At 43.0% G+C, this 22,455-nt stretch overlaps 1 protein-coding gene across 1 annotated transcript in view; it reads left to right on the forward strand.

Annotated features, from left to right (window-relative positions):
* Positions 1 to 22,455, forward strand: part of PDIA5 (protein disulfide isomerase family A member 5) — a 211,270-nt gene that overhangs the window by 95,948 nt on the left and 92,867 nt on the right. Inside the window, exons 5-7 of the mRNA XM_084807405.1 lie at positions 202 to 247; positions 8,416 to 8,508; positions 13,753 to 13,813. Of these exons, the coding sequence (XP_084663531.1) occupies positions 202 to 247; positions 8,416 to 8,508; positions 13,753 to 13,813 (200 nt within the window). The remainder of the gene's footprint in view (positions 1 to 201; positions 248 to 8,415; positions 8,509 to 13,752; positions 13,814 to 22,455) is intronic.

Below are 22,455 nucleotides of genomic sequence, written 5' to 3' on the forward strand. Positions count from 1 at the left end.
GCTCTCATTAAGGCTTTGTGGAAGTGATTGCCCATTAGAGACCTGTTTGCTTCAAGAACTTGTTTTTGATGGCTGTGTTTTGCACACCCTGCAAGCTGAGGAAAACTTCATTTATCCTGACCAGAGTAAACATCTGCATGACTTTCTAATGGCACTCCTAAAATTAATTGCTGTTTTTCCCCATGCTCCATTTCTTGACAGGGATGGTGCATTTCACACTGAATACAGCAGAGCACTCACGTTGAAGGTAAATTTAAAGTAGTTTGAGATATTCTGGAGAGAAAGAGAAAGAAGTTTGGATGTAGAACAGATGTTAATGCTTGCAGCTTTATATTTGGGTGGGAGGGGTGATACATTTCACAAACAGCTGTTTGGGTGACCTAGAGGTTTTCTTTTCATTCTAATATCTCCTGCACATCTGCCAGCCAAACGTCCTGTGAAGCTGTGTGTGATTAACTAGATTGAGTCAATGTTAAATTGCAATATAAATTGTGAGCTTACTTGCAAGCTGCTAACAAATAGAGAGTTTTTTATTGTGTGTATTTTTTTAATGAGGACATTTTTTTTGTGCTTTGCTGTTAGATCCCTTTTGACGCCAGCCTGTATCTAATAGCATTAGCTTGACAGTGACTGGAAAAATACTCCCCCCTTTTATTTCATTTGCCATGAGATGAGCTGGAAAGAGAGATGAAATGGCCTTTTCTTAGGTCTGATTATAACCACAGACTTAACTCCTGGAGAAATGCCCTGGGCCACAGCACAGGCAAAATGGGCTTCTTTCCTTTTGTTGCCTGGTCCTAACAAAAAGAAGAAATGCCCTTTGAAGAAACTTCAGGGAGAGGGGATATCTCAGAGGATTCCAGAAAATACACCTGGTAGAGAAGTCCTGTCTTCTTGGTCAGGACCACTGTTAGAAGTTGGCGTCATGGGGCATCGGCTGAAGCCCACGCTGCAGTAGGGGATCCATTGCCAATCCTTGGAGACTCCTGGCTCTGCTTTTCTTTCTCCTTGCCCTTGCTGCCTGTTTACCTTCCCTTGCCAAATGGGCAAGCAGTGAGAGGAGCAAGAAGGAGCAGTAACCTTAGCACATCTTGTCCTTTCCCTCTCTGGAAGGTGGTGTGGATTGGTCTCAGAGTAGGAGGGGCAAGGAAATGGGATGGCAACATTGGCGAGGAGGAGGAGATCTGGGCACACTGTGTGGGGAGGGCCAGCTGAGAACATCCTGCCCAAGGCCCCTCTAGAATCTGGACTTGGCACTGCTTAGGGTGACTTAAGAAAAAGCTTTGTTCACAAAAGTAATCTCATGAGGTATAGGAATTCCACTTGGCTGTGTCTCTGCAATGATTATGGGAGAGATTTTGATCTCCAGAACAGCCTTAAAGAATCAACACACAGGGATCTACTAAGTTGAATTCACATGGTATTTGTTTCATTCAGCCCTCTGCCCTAGCATCTCAAGGATTTCTCCAAATGTTCCAGTATGATTCTGGGCCATATGGTGGTATGAGAGGCTGGGATCCTTGGAAGAGGCCTGTCTCTCTGTCCCGTCATGGTTGGAGGCACATTTGGTGAGAAAGTGCGAGAGAGGGCCTTCTTGGTGGCTGCTTCTACACTCTGGAACTACTTGCCAAGGGAGGCTGAGCTAGCTCCATCTCGGTTGTCCTTCCTCTATCAGACACATACATTTTTATTCAGGCAAATGTTTGTCTTTTAAGCTGAGTTGCTGTTGAAGTAGGCTTTAATCTGTCAGGTGCTATTCATTTCTTTTTTATTAATGTGTTTTAATGGATGTGTTTTTAATTGAAATGTTTTTATCTTTTAACTACAATTCTATACTGTCTGTATTTTATTAGCTGCCTTGAGCACTATTTTTGTGGGAAAGTGGGATATGCGTTCAGTAACTAACTTAAGGGCTCAATCCTATCTTGATAGTCAGCAGCCTCCAAAGCTGGAGGCTGCAGAGTATCCAGTGCAAGACAGCAGACCCTCGCCTCTGTGCTCCGGCCACCCTGCATTTTCCCTAATAGCTCATCTTGGGGGAAGGGGAGGGAAGGAGGCCAGGACATGCATAGAAAGCTGTGTAAAGCAGGTTCCACAGTCCCTTCCCCTCCCCGCCCCCGGGACCGCCCCCTTTTCGCTGTCTCTGTGCTCAGTTTCCATGCACCGCACTGGCTATGACAGGGCAAGAGAGGGGGCAGGGAGCATGGTTCCTAGGGTCTGAAGTCAGAACCCTGGTTCTGATGGATCCCAGAAACCAAAATATCCTTTGTCCCCTAGATGCTGTCTAGGGGACATAGGATTGCACCCTAAATAAATAAAGTAAAACTCAGAAATGGATATTGTAGGAATGAAGAAGATGTAGAAAACAGCAGCCAAAATGTAGAGCACCTACAAGAAAGGCTAAGCACTTCTTACTCTTTACATTGGAAAGAACAACTACGAGGGAATATCAGGGAACAGGCTTCCCCATCCTGGTGCCCTCCAGATGTGTTGGACTTTTGTTATTAAGAGGAAGAGATTCTGCAAATTAAGCAAAGTTTCACAAACCATTAAGTTTGCATAACGTTCTGGTTGCAGAATGTCCTTTGCTGAATTTAGAATATTTGTGTGGGGTGGGGGTGTGGGGAGAGAAATCTTGGGGAGAATTTATTAATGTCTTGTAAAGCATGACGAAACTGATAGACAGCGTGGCTAAGGGAGCCTTGTTTTATTTTGCATCCCATCACAGACTGTTGGGGGTGGGGCACAAATATTATTTCCAGTCATCAGCTCTATTCTTCAGGGCATTTCAGCAGTCTTTTATGGTAACAGGTTAGGATGGGATAAAAGCGATTTTGGAAGCTTTATCACTATACAATTAAGCCAGAGGAAAATCTTCTCCTGCTGTGTTAGAGAAAAGAACATAAGAACATAGTTATAATCTTCAGTTTTATTTATAAAGTTCCTAAAATTATTAGGTGCTGAACTCATGAACATTTTTTAAAATGTGATCCCCTGCTCATAGTCTAAAAACTGACCAATAGGATAGGAAGGATAGAGAAGAAGCAAAAGGAACGTCTTCAATAAGATAAAGGAGAATGTGCACAACACATAAATCCCTTTCATCTATTTTATTTTGAAGAACATGTATCTCAGAATATAAGATTATCTCCTCAGATACTGCTACTGTGTCTAATCCTGCTGCTATTTTATGCGTGCCTATTTTTAAACAGTTAACAGATTTAACACTTGGTTTTGCATCAAATCAGCAATAGCAAACAAAGCTAGAGGTGCTATCTTACATTTTAAGACAGTATGAAAATGCTCCTGGCATTTGAGGTGGGTGTTCAGTTCTGATGGGGCTGCCATGCTGGTTCCAGCATGTTTTCTTTCCTGGACTGCGGTCCAGAGAGCCCTCTTAAGCAAACAAGTGTGTGCGCATGCGCGCGCACGCGCGCGCGCACACACACATGGCCTTACATACGCACAGTGGTGCTTTGGGTTTTCTGCTCTCTCAAACTTATAGCAGTTTCTTCTGCTGCATCTCAAATTGTTTTGGAAACTTGCTGTCATGTTTTGAAAACAGCTTCTCAAGCAGCATTTTGGGCCTCCATTAAGAAAAAGAACCAGAAGGTGTGTTGTGCATATGAACTTTGGTGGACAGCTCTCTGGATTGTAGACCTAATTTGATGTAAAGTGGGAGCAATTTGTCATCTTAGACACTTGTCAATCACTAGAAAGTTCAGTGTTGGTAGGAACACAGCTAAAATCACAAGTGTGGCAATCTAGTGTTTTGCATTTCATTCATTTCTTTTTATTGTATTTCTATACCGCCCCATAGCCGAAGCTCACTGGGTGGTTCACATTTGCCATATATGTGTGTGCATTTGTGTAAATGTTTTGTTTAGTTTTTCTTCTTCCCCACATGTAAAAGCTCATATTAGCTTTGGCAATTTGATAGATAGCAAAGAAAGCCAGTGCTGTTAGAACATCTGCTTAACCTGTTAGGAATTTAATTGAAGCAAAACAAAACAACAATGTGTGATGCTCAGTTGCAAGTGATCCACAATGGAAAGGGTTGTGTGTCATATCCTAACAGCCAGTAGCTGAGATATTAAGGCCACAGATACTTGCCCTGACTCACTGAGCCCTAGTGAGTCTGGAGTGTTCTATAGTCAGAGTTGAGAGTTGTGGCAGTGGGTATTGTCTGTCCCCCAACACTCGACTTGCAAACCTAGGGATGCAAATACTTCATTGTCCTGAATTAGCAACTCCCATGTGCTTTTAAAATGAATTTAACATTCTAAACAACAGAGGACTGAGCAAAAGGCAACATGCTGCCTCTTCTGCCAACAGCATTGTGTATTCTTTTTTGTTTGAGAGAGAGACAGAGAGCACGCAACTGGATGAAATGAAATCCTTTTCTGTTGTGGCTACACTGAACACAGTGGTGGCACATGCCCTTGGCATATAAGGATTCTTGCAACTCAGAATCCCAGTCAAACTCCTTAGCACTTGAAAGGTTGCCACCTCCATCTTTCTCTTTGGGTAGTCAAGAGAATATTAATTGTTATCCATACTTTTCTCCTTTCTCAGAATATAAGAAACCAAATTATTATTTAGATGCTATACTTTTCAATGGGAAGAAAATGTCTGTGTGTATTTAGGGTCAAATTACATATTACATTAAAGATGTAACTAGCAGCTATGTTTTTTTTTCTTTAAATGGGTAATTTGGGAACCTCCCTGCCCCCCCAAGCATTCAGGGAGGGGAGACCTAGTTTCCCACCTCCCAGCTGCAATTTTAGCCAATAAATGCCCCACCTACCCAAGATGCAGCTATGGGGCTTAGAGAAAAGGTCCCCATTTGTGTCAGTTGGGACTTTTTTTCTAAGCCCTGTAGCCACATGGAAGGAAGATAACTGGTACAATCATGACTGAGGAAGAAGGGATTAAATCTCTCCTCCTCACAGAGGAAGGTCCCAAGTAAAATTGGATCCCTCAACTAAAAAAAAAATAACAGTGGTCACAGTGCTATCAGATTTAATATATAATCAAGTGGAAAATTGGCCAGGAAGTCCAACAGAGTCACATTTAACTTCAAAAAAGGAAACTTCTCTAAAATGAGGGAACTGGTGAAAAGGAAGTTAAAAGTGGGAGGCAAGAGGATTAAATCCCTTCAGAATGCTTGGAGATTACTCAAAACTACAATAATAGAAGCCCAGCTAAAATATATACCACAAGTTAGGAAAGCTGGCACCAAGTTCAAGAGGTCGCCAGCATGGTTAACAAGCAGTGTTGAGGGAGCTATTAGAGAAAAGAAAGCTTCCTTCCGAAAATGGAAGTGTTACCCAAGTGAGGAAAACAAAAGGGAGCACAAGCTTCCACAAAGATGATGCAAGCAGACAATAAGAGATGCAAAAAAGCCATTTGAAGAGCATATCGCTAACAACATCAAGGCCAACAATAAAGCATTCTTTAAATATATTAGAAGCAGAAAACCACCTACGGAGGCATTTGGATCATTGGATGACAATGGAGAGAAAGGAGTACTGAAGGAGGATAAGGAGATTGCAGAGAAGCTGAATGAATTCTTTCCATCCGTCTTCACTGCAGAAGATATAGGACAGATACCTGTGCCTGAAATGTTTTCAAGGAAGGGAGTCTGAGGAACTGAGGCAAATAGTGGTGACAAAAAATGAAGTTCTCAACCTTATTGATAAACTGAAAGCAAATAAATCACTGGGCCCAGATGGTATCCATCCTAGAGTTCTCAAAAAACTCAAATATGAAATTGCTGATCTTCTAACCAAAAAATGCAACACGTCCCTAAGATCAGCCTCTATACCAGAGGACTGGAAGATGGCCGATCAAAAGGGAATCCAGGGGGAATCCGGGAAATTACAGGTCCGTTAGCTTAAAGTCTGTTCTGGGTAAATTGGTTGAAGGCATTATTAAAGATAAAATTAGTAAGCATATAGAAGGACAAGCCCTGCTGAAAAAGAATCAACATGGCTGCTGCATGTCTCGCTAACCTTTTAGAGTTCTTTGAGAGTGGCAATAAACATGAGGACAGGGGTAATGCGGTAGACGTTGTTTACTTAGACTTCCAAAAGGCTTTTGACAAAGTCCCTCACCAAAGACTCCTGAGAAAACTTACCAGTCATGGAATAAGAGGACAGGTCCTCTTACAGATCAGTAACTGGTTAAAGAACAGAAAGCAGAGAGTAGGAATAAATGGTAAATTCTCCCAGTGGGGAAGTAAATAGGGATCTGTATTAGGACCAATTCTTTTCAGTCTGTTCATAAATGATCTGGAATTAGGAGTGAGCAGTAAAGTGGCCAATTTTGCGGCTGACACCAAATCCTTTAGGGTGGTTTAAACAAAAAGGAGTTGTGAAGAGCTCCAAAAAGATCTTTCCAAACTGGGGGAATGGGCATCTAAATGGCAAATGCAGTTCAGTGTAAGCAAATGTAAAGTGATGCACGTTGGGGCAAAAAATCCTGACTTCAAGTATAGCCTGATGGGATCTGAACTAGCGGTGATCAGGAAAGAGATCTTGGGGTTGTGGTGGACAGCTCAACTAAGATGTCAACCCAGTGTACGGCTGCTGTAAAAAAGGCAAACTCTATGTTAGGCATAATTAGAAAAGGAATTGAGAATAAAACTGCCAAAATCATAACTGCCCCTATACAAATCTATGGTGCGGCCACCCTTGGAATACTGTGTACAGTTCTGGTCACCACACCTAAAGAAACAATATTGTACAGCTGGAAAACTTGCAGAAAAGGCCAATTAAAATGATCAAGGGGCTGGAGCATCTCGCCTATGAGAGAAGGTCAAAACATCTGGGATTGTTTAGCTTAGAAAAAAGGAGGGTAAGGGGAGACATGATAGAGGTGTACAAAATTATGCACGGTGTGGACAATGTGGATAGGGAGAATTTTTTCTCTCAAAGTACTAGAACCCAGGGTCATCCTATGAAGCTGATTGGTGGGAGATTCAGGACAGATAAAGGGAAGTATTTCTTCACACAGCACATAGTGTAATTATGGAATTTGCTACCACAGGATGTAGTGATGTCCACCAATTTGGATGGCTTTAAAAGGGGATTGGACAAATTCCTGGAGGAAAAGGCTATCAATGGCTACTAGTTCTGATAGCTATGTGCTACCTCCAGTAGCAGAGGCAGTAAGCCTATGTACACCAGTTGCTGGGGAACATGGGTGGGAGGGTGCTGTTGCACTCATGCCCTGCTTGTAGGTTCCCGGTCAACAGCTGGTTGGCCGCTGTGTGAACAGAATGCTGGACTAGATGGACCCTTGGTCTGATCCAGCATGGCTCTTCTTATGTTCCTATGTACTTAAGTAAAGAAAAGAAGACTCCACTGCTAGTTAAGTCTTTAACATAACATGTAGTTTCACCCTTACAAAGTAGACCAGTGAATTGAAAGTCTTGTATCATGTTCATCCTGCTACGGAACATCGCTGTTTATAATTTAGAATGTAGAAGAAGCTATAACTTCAAAGTGGGATATGTGCTTTTCATGTGTAGCTTATTTCATTTTTATTCTGCCCTTCATCAAAGGCATTGAGGGCAGTTTACATAGTTCTTCCTCCCCTTTAATGCTCGCAACAGTGCGGTTAGGTAGGTTAGACTGAGGGATGCTGACTGACCAAGGTTGTGCAGTGCGCTTTCTAGCTGAAGGAAGGATCCAGTGGTGTCCGTGTGCTAGCGCTATTGACGTGGCACTAGTGGAAACTAATGCTTGTGCCACATCAATAGTGGTAGTGCACAGACACCATTGGATCCATCCCTGAGGGCTCCTTCACACCAGGCTTTTATCTTGTGATTGAGATTGCTCCTTCACAGAAGTTTGCGGGCTCTTTAAATGATGCCATGACCCTGCCGTGACCCTCCTGCACTAAATGCCCTTTGTTCTGTTTTTAAATAGATCGCAGATAATGAGCTATCAAATTACCCCGTTGTGTTCCGCTTCAGTTTCCTCTGTCAAAAGACTTAAAGTGGCAAGAAGAGGAGAGACATCAATGAAAGATAATGGAAGACTCAGGGGAGAAGGGGAGGGGAAGGAAGGAAGCATGTGTAAAGGGAGTCAGTTGTGATCCTGCATTTAAAATGGAAGCAGAAAGCCCCGTTTTAAATGCAGGATTTTAGGCTGGTGTAGAAATGCCCTGAGTGTGGATTTGAACCTGGATATTTCCAGTCCTAGCCCTAACATTGTAGCCACTGCACTAATAATGCCACAGGTTCAGAATCTGGAATCTCTGTGTTGTTGTTTTTTTACTTTTGTCAAGTAGAAGAGCAGACCAGTAAATGCTGTTTCTAAAGATGGAAAGTCAGCATTCCATGGGTTGATCGTAGTTTTGTTGCAGTTGTGGTTAAAATCTTTGGTCTTCCTTTCTACTTCTTTGCAGTCAATGGTGGCCTTTCTAAAGGATCCAGAAGGAGCTCCGTTGTGGGAGGAGGATCCTGAAGCCAAAGATGTTGTTCATATTGACAGCGAAAAGGTATGTTACCCAGAATTGTACATACTTGTTTAGAACAAGGTCCCTTGATAAAATAAACAATACGTACATATATCAGATACAGAATGCACTGCTCTGGTAGCTTTGAGAAACTGGGGATGTGTATTGTTTTTAAATAGATAATTAGAAACTTTGTTATTTTTCATGTTCTAAATTTTCAGAAGGCAATGTTAGCAGAACTACAAACGCTGCAAATTAAAATATTTTGGGGGCACCAGTGAAGTAGCATGGGGTATATGAGAGAGCGATGTTCTGCAATTTCACGTGATGCATGGGTTGTACCTTGGTGTCCTCTGTGACGTAGCAATGGATCCTACCTATGGCACACCTAATCCGGTGCAGCTACTCTGGTCAGCAAAATATATGTTGGACTGGCTGATAGGTTCGTGAATACTGCAGCCTTTTAGGTTGCTTGTGGTATGGTTGCACTAACATGGGATGATGGAGCTTAATGGTTGGATATCACATAGTAAAAATTTTTTTAGTCTTGTATTACTGCATCAACTTGCTTATATTTAGCACATCTAACTAACTTCAAAGTATAAATGCCTTGGTTCTCTGTCTGGCATCATTACAGATTGTAATGGTTTAAGTGGTTACATGTATGGTACTCCTGTATGTTCCTATACCAAGTTATAACTGCAAATCTAGTATGACATTGTCAGGGTGGACACTGAGCCCATAGAACCTCAGAGCAGTTCTGATTCTGAGGAGGACCAGCTGTCTGTGGGAGAGGAGCGCGTTCTTCCCTCCCAGGCCCTGCAGCTGGCAGAGATTCCTCCTGCCAGCATTCCAGAGATAGATAGCGGTCCTGGGAGTGAAAGAGCACTGGAGGAGGGCTGGCTAGATGCTCGATGCAGACGCAGAGAGTGACGAGCTATGGAGGGCGCGGAAAGGAGGTGCAGCGCCCGTTTGGCACGCAAGCAACGGTCGCGTCCAGAGGACCCAAGGGAAAAAGGGAGGGACTCTCCCTAGCCCATAAGTTCAGGGTCTGCAAGTGATTCTTGTTCAAACGGGGACCAACTGTGTCCAACCTGGGGCATAGGTCGCTCTGCTGTTCATAGCTTAGTCGCTGGTGATAGAGTTATTAAGTTGAAAAAGGAATAAAGCCTTGAAAAGAATCCTTTGTCTGTGTCTGGAGTTGGCTACTGGAGTAGACTGAAAGAGGCCGGCTAGGGCCCCCTGACAGACATCATGTGTTAGTGGAAGGAGTGTAGAGTCAATGGAGACAGTATGGTCAAGCGGGTGGTAAGATTAGATCGATATGGAGTCAGTGGCTTGGAGAAGGGGTGACGCAAGGAGGGATGTAGCTTAGAGGACCTGCTTTGCCTGCAGAAGGTCCCGTGTTCAATGCCTGGCATCTCCAGGTAGGGCTGGGAAAGACTCCTGTCGGAAATCCCGGAGAGCCAGTCAGTGTAGACCAGGGGTGGGCAGTGGATATTTCTGCCTGCAATTCTCGTCAGTTCTAGCCAGCAGAGTCAATGATGAGGGACAATGGGAGTGCACCACTGATTGAGACAGTGCTTGCAAAGTGGACCCGTGGCATGACTCCATATAAGGCAGCTTCCTGTGTCCTTACAGAAGTTGCTATGGGTGTGCCAGCCCTCAGACGTCCCCTCATGGAACTGATTGTTCAAGCTATTAATTGTTTAGGGATTCAAGTCCACTTTTATTTATTTTAACTAGATTTCTAGATTAATATATGTAGCCTGCTGTGAATGCTTGAGATAGGGCAGGACATGAATTAAAATCAATTCAAGGGTCAAATAGTGGATCATTCCATAATTTGAATTATTTTATGGGAAATACACACTGAGGCACAATGTGGAGTTAGTGTCTTAGGGTGGAATGTGGAACGTACAGATGAGATTTTAGGCTGTGCAGAATTATCCTTATTCCAGATATTATTTGTCCTAAATGACAGATGAAATAGGAAGACAGTCAGGCTCTCATAGTGCTCAAATAGCATTCTTTTAAAAAGCCATGCTATAAATTACAATTAGAATGTAGAAGCAAGCAAACATTGAGGCTTCATAGCAGGAGTGGGGAACCGCTTTCAACCCAAGGGCTGAATTCCCCTTTGAAGAAGTTCTCAGGGGCCGCATTCCAGTGGTGAGTAGGGCCAAAGGCAAAAAGGGTGGGACTAAAATACAAAAAAAATGCCAGCATATTGTAGCTTAAAGCTCTTACTGCTAGTAACTAGGGGAGCATTTCAACCTTTAATCAAAGTAACCTATAAATATGAAAGAAGGGATATTCTTTTAGAATGGGGAGAAAACTCTACAAAGGCTGGGAAACTAGCAAATAATTGATGGTTGGGGGAAAGGGGATGGGGCCAAGGAAGAAGGCATGGCATTCTGGGGAACCCTGGAGAGCCAGATTTGGTCCTGAGCCTGAGGTTCCGCACCCCTGGCTTACAGGTTTGATGCACTGGTAGATATTTAACAGATATTTAAGGATCCTTAGAAAGTCCTTTGAGTTGAGGGAAATGATGGTTGGTGATGTATTCAGTTATAGGATGGACAAATGAGGGACATGGGAAACACTGGAAAAGTGTCTAAGGTCTCTGATACAACAAGTACAGTCAGTAAACCTGATGAGACCTCCCCAAAATTCTTTTTATTTTAGAGTGTTTAATTCCAAAAGGCTGAGAACAGTTCTAAACCATAGCTCTACTTTTATTTGTTTTGAAATACAGCCTGGTTGTTCCACTCGTGCTCTTTCTCTGGCATCTATCTGAACGGTGTGTTGTATTTTTGCCACTCTATTGTTTTTAAATTTTAATTGATTGGTCTCTGGCTGGTATTTCATAGAGTCATTTCAATTCCTTAGCTTTCACTCTGGTATTAGGAACAGTTACTTTGGCATTCACTTTTTGTAAGAAGATTAATTTTTAATGCTCACCTTTCTTTTCTCTATTACAAGCTCTCTTGGGGTCATTTTCAATTTCAAATTTTCATCTTGCCTTTCTCATCACAATGCTCTGAAAAATCCATTCTCATGGCCCCTCATTGCCCTGGATTGGTTTCTGCTCAAAGGAAACAAGCGATTTTTTTGGTTCAGTTTAGTCTTCAATAAGAATGGAATGCATGTTTCATTGAAGAAAATGGTCCTAAACACGTGATCAACCAGAGGCTGTAAATCCCTTGCTCATTATAATACATGTTTATTTCACAGGCTGCTTGAATAGTATGTATTGTATGGCTCCTGTCACATCAACATCTTTATTTCCCCTGTAATGAGTCTTAGGCATCAAATCCTGTTATGGGAACAAGCTGAGGCGAGCCGTGGAACCCATGCGCTCCACTTTCTTTTTTGTGCCTACAAGGAGGCAATTGGAACCTTCTGCTTTCAATTTTAAATGAACTGTTCCCTGTGACATCTGAACTCCTGGAACTGTAGTTTCAACCAGGGGTGGGCAACCTGTGGGCCAAAACATCTGGAGGGCCACAACTCCCACTAGTCCTACTCAGCATAGCCAATGGTGAAGAATCATGGGAGTTGTTAGCCAAAACATCTGGAGGGCTACAAGTTGTCCACCTCTGATTTAAACTATCCTTAGTGAGAATGAGGCAGGATTAAGCTGTGATTTTAAATCTTGCCTTGTATTTGAAACCATCATTTAAAAAAACACAGTACACTGAATTCAGTTGTCACAGGGTACTGTGGTTAGTTTAAAACCAGAAGCAGCTGGTTCTAATGTCATCCTCCTTTTGCATGCAAAAGGAGAAGGAAGTGGTAATGTGGGAGCCCAAGGCTTGCTGCAACATGTTCACATAATAGGGAATCATTGTTCCCCATTACATCTGAACTGAGCCTTGGAGTTCTAGGTTAACTTCTGTATTTTTATTGAACAAGAAAGTTTGAAGTAAAAAACAGAGGTTGCATTTGCTTCAACTAATGTACAGCCCTATTTTGTCCTGGCTTTGAAGTTGAGTAAGGGGTGAAGTGAACCACCAAGAACAGAATTGGAGGGGTAAGAAACCCACCCCTGAAGAATATGGAAGTTTATAACTGTGATGAGACAGTAGTCATACTGTATTATCACAATGTAATATAATGATGATAATAAGCAAACAACAGTACAAAAAACAAAAAATGATCAGACAAATAATACATAGAGCATATAACTAGTGGTATTTCTGCCTACAATCCAATGTGGGTGTAGAATTGCTTATAAATCCATCAATATAGATGAGATATTCTTTAATGTTCTGAATAAATCCCTTCTGGGTAAGCCCCATTAGAAGATTGGCTTATTAATCCATTTTGGATTCTCCTTATTCGTGAATACCTGTCAGCTGGAAAACAAACACATCCATTCGCTTCATTTGTAAATCAGTGGCAATATTCCACGTGTACTGGGTCTTTATAGTTACTATGAAACTGCAAACACCTGCTGATAGCAGATTCACACTGCAGTCTCAAAGATAACTGAAAGCAGTTCATTAAAAACCAATAGGTTGTTTCTGTACTGAGAGAACCGTAACTCTTCTTGCAGCTTAACCCAGAATCTATATATACCATTCAGAAAAAAAACATAAAACATAGTCCTCATAAATGCCTGTGATGAACGCTTATGGACGATTGTCCAAGGTTCCATAAGCTATAGTTTATGAAGCCTTGGGCAATAGTCCAAATGTGGCCAATACCTCCAATTCTTGCACCTCCACAAAGCTGGCACAGCAAACTCTGTAATCCAAGCCCAGGACCATCAACCTCCATGTATCAACATCTGTAATCCAGAAGACATATGCTACAAGCAGAGTGCAGGTGCAGTTCAGAAACGCTACCTGCAAAGCAACAACTCCAGGTGACTCAAGCAACTATGCTGTTTACTTGGGAGCTTAGTGATGGATACTCCTGTTAACAAAAAGGTTAACCTAAACATCAGCAGTGGGCTATGGAGATCCCACGTCTTGTGGTTAATGGAATATGTTCCTTCCTTATACAATCAATCCAAGTATAAGAGGCACACAAATAGGAATGCTTGCATCTGAGTGATGACAAACCCTTCCTTGCTGAGAGCAATCCTTTGCAGCCTGTAGATCTTTATGCTATTGTTAAACCATCTCAACCAGACTTCCACGCTCTTTGACAGTAATGCTAAATCTCCTTGTATATATTCTATGGGCTTTGGAATTTTACATAAAATTTATGGGGATATGTAATGTTTCCTAAATTCAGGGTATTGATGATGGCATATTTTTCTCTTTGGACTTAAAGGAACTTAAAAGGCTTCTGAAGAAAGAAGATAAGCCTGTGCTGCTGATGTTTTATGCCCCTTGTAAGTAATCTAATATGCAAGCTCTCAGACTTCTTTTTTTTTATTTGATGGTCCTTCTTCCCAATAGAATAATTATGGAGCCACTGTTAAACTATGCCTTTCATGTATCAGGAATTGATATCATGTGTACATTGTCATCTGCTTTGGTTTTCTTCACTTGATACCCTTCCTTGTTCAGTTCATATTTCCAGATTTCAGCAGTATACCATGAAAATATTTCAAATACTCATCTGTTTTCTCTAGGGGCACCCTGCTTAAATTATTGAGGGAGAGAGAGACAGAGAGAGAGACAGAGAGAGACTCAGATACACTTGTAGTTATAGTGCATGTTGCACTAGGTCAGTGCTTTTCAAACTGTTTTTAGGTAACCTGCAGTACCAAGTCCAAAGATTTCTTGGATACCCTATTTGCTCCACCTTAATCAACTAGGGTAGCAAATGGATCTGGATTCACATTGTTCCAGTATCATAGCAAGTGGTTTGACCGTGTGTAACAGCCCGTCGGGACTCATCGGACCAAGTCATCCTTTTGCTGAAAACGCCCAAGCAGAGAGGCAGCACGCAGCTAGGTCTGAGTATAAAGTTAAAAGGGAGCACTGCCTGGGGAGGGCTCGAGCTTCTAAGGGTAGCACAGTTCAGCTGTGGGGGAGTGAAGTCTCAGCAGCAACAGCTGGGCCTCATCAAGATACTGCTGTAAAGCTCTGGGAAGGAGCAGGAAGAAGAGGGTGATGGGAAGAACAAAAGAAGGGAAGACAGGCTGGTGAGAGTGTCTTGAAAGAGGGCAGACAGACACTTTCTGCCAAGGCAGATACTGGAGGAGGCTTCACCTGCAGCCATCATCCAGGGCTTCTACTGCTAGGAGACCTGGAAATTGCCAGTTGGCATCCACAGGAAGACCTCAGGCATATCCAAGCCACTGGTTAGCATCCTGCTCAGAGTCACCTGAAGAGCCACACCCACAGCTTGGTCTGGAGAGCTACTTCCCTAGGAATGGACAGCCACTAGTGAAGAAAAACTGTGAAGGGTGGCCACCTGAAAGGCCAGTGCTTCAGAAGGGGAGAGGTGGACAGTTTTGTAATTTAAAGCCAGGGAGCGGGGGAGGAAGGCATCATTCCTTTCCCTGAGTTGGAAGTCTATATGCTGCCTTGGCCTCAGTGCTGTAACTGGAGGCAAAGACTTTCAAACAAAAGCTGCCTGCGCTTACTGGTGGACTCTTGTAATTATGGAGGCTATGAAAGACGGTGGGTTTAATGTACCCCTTCCAGAGGACATACACACACTGTGCAAAGGGAATGAGTGCACTTTTCCACCCGGGCCACGGTTGTACGCAAGCTGTTGGGCAAAATCAGGGAGAGCTGGTCTTGGATAGCAGGGAGCTGGTCAGAATTTAGTAGTGCGGAACCTTGGAGAGCTCCCAATGACAGCAAGAGTTGGTCCAACAGATTGCAAACTCAGTATCCCCAGGCATGAGCTGACGACTGTCAGAGCCCTTCCTCTTCAGAGAAGTTGCAAGGGATGTAGAGGGTAAAGTTGTGCACCGTGGTAGTGTTGAATGGCCTTGGATTGTGCACACTCCCTTTTTCAAACTGGCACCACTAAGAGAGCAAACAGCTTTTCGTGGTGCTTGGGTTGTTCTAGATCCCTTCACTGAAAGATCTGAGCTGCCGATCCAAGATTTGTAGTTTAGTTATTAATCCCCCTGAGGAAGATGAATAGAAAATTTCCCATCAGCCCTTCAAGACCCTATTTCTGGTGGGGCTAATGGTCTTAGGTCAGACATGCAGAACCTCCAGCCTGCAGGCCTAATCCAGCCTGCAAGGCACCCCAATCTAGCCCATACTGCATCTTGGGGTTCCTCTGGCGGGGCTTAGGCTCCAAGCCCCACCAGCTGGAGGAAACCCCTCAGAGGGATCCTCATTGCTATATCCGATCTCAGATTCCCCCGCTGGGCCCATATGCTAATACACAGCCAAGCCAATCATATCACTACCTGGTGATATGGTCCCACTTACACATTCCTTTGCAGCCACAGTACAAGGGTAGCCATATGGAGCCAAAACAGACACTAATAGTGTTTGCCATGGCTACACTGGTGTTTCTCTACTGTGTAAACACAAAGTGTGAAGCAGATGTGTGTCCTGGGGATCTCTGACCGCAGCTCTGCAGCCTGGGCCCACCGTGTGTTTAGGAGCACACATCTGACCTTCATGCTTTATGTGTTGATCGTTGGGAACACTGATGTAGCCTTGGCAAACACACTTGCTGTGTAAAGTGGCTCATATTAATATTTGGATCAGTCAGTATCCCAAGATTTCTCTGCTTTATCAGTGCATGTCATTTTCTGTTAGTAAGGGGTGACTTGGGAAAACTTACATGTAGAATGTGGCTAAATGGGCATATATCTATTGTCTGCTTTCCAGAAATGGGTTTACTGAAAGGAAAGGAGAGAGAAAGTGTGGTATGAAGTTGTAACCAATTCAAAAATAAATGCATAAGTGTATTAGAATAACCTTGTGTGGCTATGTATGTATCTGTCTGGTGTTTATCAACAGCGGCACTTTGCATTGTTGTTTCATGGTTCTTGTAGATGCCACATAGCTGCCAAGGTTGTTTTAACCTTTTCAAGGCTGAATACTGCTGCATTCTGGCTATTGCTTACCACGAGAGCAGATGAATAGCAGAAAGAAAACCAACTCACGCTTGTTGGATATGGAATTGGTGTTGCATGGCATGGCTTGTCCTTTCTAATGCATTGCAAAAATCTGCCATTTCTTCCTTGAGGCATTGTTCTCTTTAATGTCAGCTCCAGTTAACAAACCCTTCTGAGTATTGTGATGGCCATTGCTGCCTGTGACTCCTTCTAATGGTTCTCTGAGACTGCATGCTTTTCCTTCATGCAGGTTTACTCTTAACCATTGTTCTCAAACTTCTGCAGGCACTTCAGCATTTTTGGATTTCTCTCCAAGTGTGTGTTGCAACCACCTGCTGTTTTATATCAGTTTGAAGCTCTAATGCCTGCTTCAGGCCTGTAAATCATTCCTTTAGGGAGGTTCCATAGCATCAGAATGCCTTCATATTTTAGCTCCCTAGCAAGTAACGATTTTCTGCAACACAGTCCTTTCCTGTAATGCACATCTGACCCTTCAGTCAGTTTGAACCATCCCCCTAGACACTGCTGTTCCGCCTCCTTCCAGTTTTCTTTCCTTTGAAGCAGAAAACACCCGCTAATGTTTGAGGGATAGCACTTCTCTTGTCACTAAACGATTGTGAAGGAGCCAGCTTATTTTTGACACTTCTTTTGACTTCTTTTTGTTTTGCAGTTTTCCTTCCATTTATAATTTTTAGTATAGGTCATTTCGCATGATGATCTTCTGGGTGGTATGCCTGAGACAAAATTAAACCACTAGGCAATTTGAGCTAGGGATGCTTACAGAACTTCCCTCATCCAAATATCTTTCCAGGTTTTGGGTTCTGAAATGCGTGATCTTGTTTGTGTAGTGGGCTGGTTCCCCAGTTATGTAGAATAGAACTCCATGATCTGGTTGTTCCCGTGGGTGAAAGAGTGAATAGGGCCAATTCCCCCTCCCCACTGCAGCCTCCTGTGCATCTGAAAATGTACTTCGGAGGGTTGGAGGACCCTCTAGAACAGCGTGGAGGTGGCACCAGCAGCTGCAGGGAACTTCTGAATTGCTGAAAATCACCTCCTCCCCTTCCACCCACGGGAGTGTCCAGTTCATGGAATGGGGGCCTCCACTGGATCCTACTCACAGAACAGCAAGTCTGTATCCAACCTGATGAATTGGCAATTTCCCATGGATACTGGACAAATCCTATTTCATCACTTTAACTTAGACCAATGGAGATTATTCAAGAACTATGTTTCGTATTTCTTTGCATCCTCAAATGCTGAACATAGATTTCGCAGCATCTTTAAATTGCAAGGAAACATAATGGGATGCTCCTGGACTTCAGGAGATGAGAAGAAATGGTGGATCTTAGGTCGTTTCTAGCCCTTTAAACAAACTGCCCCCTTATTTTCATGGCTACAAATATTAGAAGTGTACTTTAAAGAAAAAAAGTGGATTCCTTACAATTCAAGCAGGAGACCAAGAGCTGTTTTTGTTTTTGTTTGTTTTGTTTTTAGAGGCTATGTAGGAAGAAAGTAGAAGGTCACAAGACAATGATGAAAAGATCTGGAAGATAGTCTACTTCTAAATGTCCTACAGGCAACAGTTTTGCCAGACTGCGCTGAGGAAGTGGGATAGGGGATTTTGGTTGGCCAGTGCTGGAATAATCTAGCAATGTTAATAAAACCTTTTTTCACAGGATAGGTCAGTCCAGGCCATCCTGATTGCAAAAGCTGATTTGCTTTCTGTACTACCTAGTAGATACTGATTGCTAGCCTGTGTGGTTCTAAGAGTCATTCAGCTAACTCACTGTTCATCTTATGTGTCCGGATTTAGTCTTCTGCTTCTTATCCACCCCTATAGTACTCTTAGTATTAGAAGGAAGTCCCAGTTTACAAGGTGATTTTTCTTCTAATCTGCTTAGCATTGTATGCACGTAGTTTTAGCACATTGCAGCCAGATGACTTGGCTGTGACCCCTCTTTTACTGACAAGCCTGTCTTCAGAGTCTGACATCAGAAGCTTCTGGGTCCTAATGGAGGCTCTTCTTTGACTTATCACTGTTCCTTAGTAAGCAAGCCAACACTGCCACTGCTGGGCTCTTGATGTCTGCGTGCTTAATATGATGAAAGGTGCTTCAGTTAAATGCCTAAGACTGGTCTAATTTAAATTAAGCCTATAGAGACTGTGAGCGGACCCTGGGTTGCTCTGAGGGGTCTTGAGGTAAGCAGGAACACATGCACAAGGAGCAAAGCAATTACACAGCCCAATAAAGCAAATGTTATTTTACAAGATGAATAAACCAGGACAAACAGATCAATAGAGAATTAAAAACAGGATAAAATAAGGCCGCTACAAATAACAGTCATGAAAAGAAGGGCTTGTATGTCCCTAAGTCTAAGCCACCCTTCCCCAACCTCTCCAGATGTTTTGGACTTCCAGTTCCCATCAGCCCCAGCTAGCATGGTCAGTGGTCAGGAATGTTGGGAGTTGTAGGCCAAAACATCTGGATGGCACCTGGCTGGGGAAGGCTGTGCTAAGCACTTACCTGAATTTGGGTTACAGAGTACTTTTTGAAATGTTCTCAGTGCTGCTGTTATTCCTTCAACTCCAGTGTTATGGACCAATTCCCTAGCACTGGTCATATGTAGGCTCACTGCATCAGTCTAGCATAGGCAAAACTCCTTAAGTCCTGTGCTTTTCTTGACCCTGTTGCCCCTTTGTAAGCCCTGAAGGATCCTCCTCCATTGAATAAATTGGCTGTAGTTGGATTCATACGAGTTTCAAAATAATACTTGTCCTCTTCCCCTGACTGGCACTTCCTACCCTAGGCTAATTTGAGAATACCCATACCTGTATTGGGCACCTCCCAAATTGAGCTAGTTAAAGTACTGTTGATAGATAGTAGACTGTTTGATGCAGCTTTGGCTAGCCTGCTTACCCAATAATTTTTCAACATAACCCTTTAAATCAGCCTAAGGTGGTGACAATCCGGACTCTTCAAAGCTATCTTCTGCAGCACTGATGTCATTGAAAACCCAAACACTCTGCCTGAGATGTCTGGTCTCATGCCACCTCCTGTAGCTGAAGAACCTGACAGAACTCTTTCTGGGACATCCTCCAATTTATCACTGGAGGGATCAGAAGTGGTGCAGAAGATGTGTATAAACCATTTCCAACATTATGTGGGCAGGATTTTGAGGAGGAGACCTTGTGACACCAGTTTAGCCTCCTGTGATGCAAATGAATAGAGCATCTTATAATGTATACATGTATTGCAATTACTTTTTTTGTTTTTAAGAAACTGCAGCTAGGATAAACCATGTAGTTGGATTATCCAAGGCTTTTTAATTACAAGGGTTGAGTGGAGATAGTTAAAATCTATTGTTGTTGTTGTTCAGTCATTAAGTCGTGTCCGACACTTCGTGACCCCATGGACCATAGCACGCCAGGCCTTCCTGTCCTGCGCTCTCTCCCGGAGTGTGCTCAAGTTCATATTGCATTGGTGATGTTATCTAGCCATCTCATCCTCTGCCGTCCCCTTCTCCTTTTGCTTTCAGTCTTTCCCAGCACAAGGTCTTTTCCAGTGACTTTTCTCTTCGCATTAGGTGGCCAAAGTATTTGAACTTCAGCTTCAGTATCTGTCCTTCCTATGAGTAACTCAGGGTTGATTTCCTTTAGGATTGACTGATTTGACCTCCTTGCAGTCCAGGGGACTCGTAAGAGTCTTCTCCAGCACCACAGTTTGAAAGCATCGATTCTTCGGCGCTCAGCCTTCCTCATAGTCCAGCTCTCACAGCCATACATTACTACTGGGAAAACCATAGCGTTGATTAGACGGACCTTTGTCGGCAAGGTGATGTCTCTGCTTCTTACTATGCTGTCTAGGTTTGCTATAGCTTTCCTCCCAAGGAGCAAGCGTCTTTTAATGTCATGGCTACAGTCACTGTCTGCGGTGATCTTGGAGCCCAAGAAAATAAAATCTGTCACTGCTTCCATTTCTTCTCCTTCTATATGCTAGGAAGTGATGGGGCCAGATGCCATGATCTTCGTTTTTTTAATGTTGAGTTTCAAACCAGCTTTTGCACTCCCCTCTTTCACCCTCAACAAGAGGCTCTTTAGATCCTCTTTGCTTTCTGCCATTAGGGTGGTATCATCTGCGTATCTGAGGTTGTTGATAATTCTCCCGGCGACCTTAATTCTGACCTGTGATTCATCCAACCTGGCATTTCTCATGATGTACTCTGCATATAAGTTAAATAAGCAGGGTGACAATATGCAGCCTTGTCGTACTCCTTTCCCAATTTTGAACCACTCGGTTGTTCCATGTCTGGTTTTTACTGTTGCTTCTTGACCCTCATACAGGTTTCTCAGAAGACAGTTAAGGTGGTCTGGTACTCCCATCTCTTTCAGAATTTGCCAGAGTTTGTTGTGATCCACACAATCACAGGCTTTAGCGTAGTCAATGAAGCAGAAATAGACGTTGTTCTGGAATTCTCTTGCTTTCTCCATGATCCAGCGAATGTTAGTGATTTGATTTGATCTCTAGTTCCTCTGCCTCTTCGGAACCCAGCTTGTACTTCCGGTAGTTCTTGGTTCACATACTGCTGAAGCGTAGCTTGTAGGATTTTGAGTATAACCTTGCTGGCATGTGAAATGTGTGCAATTATACAGTAGTTTGAACACTCTTTGGCATTGCCCTTCTTTGGAATTGGAATGTAAACTGACCTTTTCCAGTCCTGTGGCCACTGTTGAGTGTTCCAGATGTGTTGGCATATTGAGTGCAGCACTTTAACAGCATCATCTTTTGGGATCTTAAATAGCTGAGGTGGAATACTGTCATCTCCGCTAGCTTTGTTGTTAGTAATGCTTCCTAAGGCCCACTTAACTTCACTCTCTAGGATGTCCGGCTCAAGTTCAGTGACCGCACTATCATGGCTTTCAGGGACATTAAGATCTTTCCTGTATAGTTCTTCTGTGTATTCTTGCCACCTCTTCTTAATCTCCTCTGCTTCTGTTAGGTCCCTGCCTTCTTCGTCCTTTATCATGTCCGTCTTTGCACAAAACGTTCCCTTGAGATCTCCGATCTTCTTGAAGAGAACTCTAGTCTTTCCCATTCTATTGTTTTCCTCAATTTCTTTGCATTGTTCATTTAAGAAGGCCTTCTTGTCTCTCCTTGCTAATCTCTGGAAATCTGCATTCAGTTGGATATACCTTCCCCTTTCTCCCTTGCTTTTTGCTTCCCTTCTTTCGTCAGCTACTTGTAAAGCCTCATCAGACAGCCACTTGGCTTTCTTGCATTTCTTTTTCTTTGGGATGGATTGAGTTGCTGCCTCCTGAACAATGTTATGGACCTCCATCCATAGTTCCTCAGGCACTCTTGTCTATCAGGTCTAATCCCTTAAATCTATTTTAACCTCCACCTCCGCTGTATAGTCATAAGGGATATGATTTAGGTCATACCTGAATGGTTTAGTGGTTTTCCCTACGTTCTTCAATTTAAGCCGAAATTTTGCAAGAAGCAGCTCATGATCTGAGCCACAGTCAGTTCCAGGTCTTGTTTTTACTGACTGTATGGAGCTTCTCCATCTTTGGCTGCAAAGTACATAATCAATCTGATTTCAATATTGACCATCTGGTGATGTCCATGTGTAGTGTCGCCTCTTGTGCTGTTGGAAAAGCGTGTTTGCTATGATCAGCGTGTTCTCTTGGCAAAACTCGATTAGCCTTTGTCCTGCTTCATTTTGTACACCAAGGCCATGCTTGCCTGTTATCCCGGTGATTTCTTGACTTCCTACTTTAGCATTCCAATCCCCTGTGATAAAGAGGACATCTTTTTTTGGTGTTAGTTCTAGAAGGTGTTGTAGGTCTTCATATAACTGATCAACCTCAGCTTCTTCGGCTTCAGTGGTTGGGGCATAGACTTGAATTACTGTGATGTTGAATGGTTTGCCTTGGATTCGTACTGAGATCATTCTATCGTTTTTGAGATTGTACCCCAGTACTGCTTTTCCCAC

This window comes from Heloderma suspectum, chromosome 1 (assembly GCF_057233095.1).
Source record: "Heloderma suspectum isolate Gila_16-S chromosome 1, 16-S_ref, whole genome shotgun sequence".
NCBI classification, from domain to species: domain Eukaryota; kingdom Metazoa; phylum Chordata; class Lepidosauria; order Squamata; family Helodermatidae; genus Heloderma; species Heloderma suspectum.